At 63.8% G+C, this 2529-nt stretch overlaps 1 protein-coding gene across 3 annotated transcripts in view; it reads left to right on the top strand.

The window, feature by feature from the left end:
- RNF144A (ring finger protein 144A) overlaps positions 1-2529 on the top strand; it is a 27389-nt gene that overhangs the window by 21456 nt on the left and 3404 nt on the right. For all 3 annotated transcript variants that reach the window (XM_014540563.1, XM_014540564.1, XM_014540562.1), the window contains one exon: positions 1404-1493. In XM_014540563.1, the coding sequence (XP_014396049.1) occupies positions 1404-1493 (90 nt within the window). The remainder of the gene's footprint in view (positions 1-1403; positions 1494-2529) is intronic.

Below are 2529 nucleotides of genomic sequence, written 5' to 3'. Positions count from 1 at the left end.
GCCCTTTGCCGAGGAGCCCGCAGGAGGCTCTGGGACCCCCAGGCTCTCTGGTCCCCTGTACGTGACACACAAGGGGGTACAGTGTGCACTTTACTGAATTCCAGTAGCTTTGAGGAAACGTAACTACATGATGTTCTGCTGCATGATATCGGACCTGCCGTCGCTCCGCAGAACTTTCCTTAAAGAGAAAGGGAAGCGAAAGGCCAGTTTACCGCTCGGCGTCAGCTGTCCCCGAGCTGTTGTGGGCAAGCGTGGGAACGCACGGTGGACGCGTGTGGTTTCCGGAGCCATCGCTGCCTGGGCTCCGTGGCCCGCTTTTTCACAGCTGTCCGCTCTGCTCGGGCGCCGGGCAGTGCCCTCCGCGTCCGAGTTGGTTCTAACCGGGTCCCCCCCACACACACACCAACATGAGGAGACGTCTCTGAACGATCGTCAGGGAGGCGGTCCCTGCGACAGAACCGCTCCTGGGCCCTGGCAGGCCCCGCCCTCAGGCCCCGGTGGTCATCGGAGTCAGGCCCCAGGCCAGCGCCCTGTCCCCAGGAGGAGGCCCAGTGTGCTCCCCACAGGGGGCTGTTCGGTGAGACGACAGCCAGTGTCCGGCCTCCTCCCCATGGCCCGAAGAAAGGCCGCTCCCTCGCCGACACGCCGGGCCCGGGCCTGTGCTGTCACTCTGTCCTCAGAAGGGCTGTCCGGCCGCACCCTCCTCGCAGGGAGAAGCAGCCCCCAGCCCCTCCTTTGCGCCCCTTAGGGAGCTGGTTCCCTTCAGGGCAAAGGGGGGAAGGGCACCTCCCACTCAGGGGGTGTTTGTAGAGGTTCAGGGGCCAATCACGGGGTCCTGAGCCTGGTCGAACAGACTGGCGTCAGGAAGGGGAATCTGACCATGCGGTGGAGGTCAAGGTCATGGGAAGGTGATCTGAGGTCCAGGTGGGCGATGAGAGCAGCAGGAAGGAGGCAGGGGCAGCCTGTGCCCTGAGAGTTGGAGGGCGCTGCTGCCCCCTCCTGGGAAGCTGGGGACATTGCAGCGGCTGGTTCCCGTGGTGAGGCCTTGGATGGGCCGAGCTGAGAGCAGCACTTCCCGGGGAGAGGTCTGCACGGTGCAGGGGGGTGGCCAGCGGGAAGGGAAGCTTCTCGGCCAGGAGCCCCTGCCTGGGACAGAGGCGGACGCAGAGGTGGGGCTCCGGGGACGAAGCTCAGCGGGGCCAGTGCGGCCGTGGGGGGCAGGGGTCGGGTCCGCTGGCGGCTGGATCAACACCGAGCATCGAGCTATCCTCCTCCACACTCGGAGCCGCTCAGCAGGCGTCCGGGGCGGGTGGTGCTCGGGCGGGCGGTCCCTCTGCAGGTCCCGTTGGCCTGGAAGGGAGCAGCCGGGACGGGCACTGACCCCTGACCCCGCTCTCCCCCAGGACGACTTCCTCCTCATCCACTACGACAAGGGGCCCTGCAGGAACAAGCTGGGCCACTCCAGGGCCTCGGTGATCTGGCACCGGACACAGGTAAGGGCGGCACCTGGGCTTCCAGCCCGGGGGGTATGTGTGCATGTGTGCACGCGAGTGTGCGCATGTGTGTGGTGTGTGTGCACGAGTGTGTTCATGTGCATAGTGTGTGCGCGTGGTGTGTGCATGTGTATGTGTGTGTGTGCGCGCACAAGTGTGTTCATGTGCATAGTGTGTGCGTGTGGTGTGTGCATGTGTATGTGTGTGTGTGCGCGCACAAGTGTGTTCATGTGCATAGTGTGTGCGTGTGGTGTGTGCATGTGTATGTGTGTGTGTGCGCGCACAAGTGTGTTCATGTGCATAGTGTGTGCGTGTGGTGTGTGCATGTGTGCGAAAGTGTGTACATACATGTGCGTGCAATAGTATGTGTGCATGTGTGTGCACATGAGTGTGAGGGTGTGTGCACGTGTGTGCATGCATGTGCACAAGTATGTTCATGTGCCTAGTGTGTGCACGTGGTGTGCATGTGTGCTAAAGTTGTGCATACATGTGTGTGCAAGAGTGTGTGTGTACGCACATGCACGTGTGTGTGTGGTTTCCAGCACACCTGCCCGTTGGTTGGAGGCCTGCCCTGTGGAGACACTGGCTATCTGTGTGGGTCCTGGCTCACGGATGGGTTTTGCACACCATCGCGCCCTGGGCCATGTGACTTCCCTCTGGGCATCTGTGCTGACCGGGTTGCAGGAAGCAGCCAGGAGCGGGGCCAGGCGGGGCGGGCAGCTGGACGTGCCCCTGGTGCGAGGAGCTGGGCCCTGTCCTCTGCCCTCGGCTCCGTCCCTTCAACCACGATGGCCGCCAAGTGTCCTCGGTCTTGTCCGGGCGTCCCGGGAACCCGCCATCACGTCTGAGCTACGAGGCGCGTCTCCTTTTCACACGCGCTCATCTGCTTCCTCAGGACGCAGCCCGGACCAGGGCGCGTCGTGCCCACTGGTCTCCCTGCTCCTCTGAGCTGGGACAGGCGCCTGGAACCTGCAGCCCAGCTCGCAGCAGGGAAGGCTCGCTGGAAGCCCGATGCTGGTCGCCCCGTGTTCCCCCC

The sequence above is a fragment of the Myotis brandtii genome, unplaced genomic scaffold (genome assembly GCF_000412655.1).
Source record: "Myotis brandtii unplaced genomic scaffold, ASM41265v1 scaffold247, whole genome shotgun sequence".
Lineage (NCBI taxonomy): Eukaryota > Metazoa > Chordata > Mammalia > Chiroptera > Vespertilionidae > Myotis > Myotis brandtii.
This window is presented reverse-complemented; position numbering and strand designations above follow the sequence as displayed.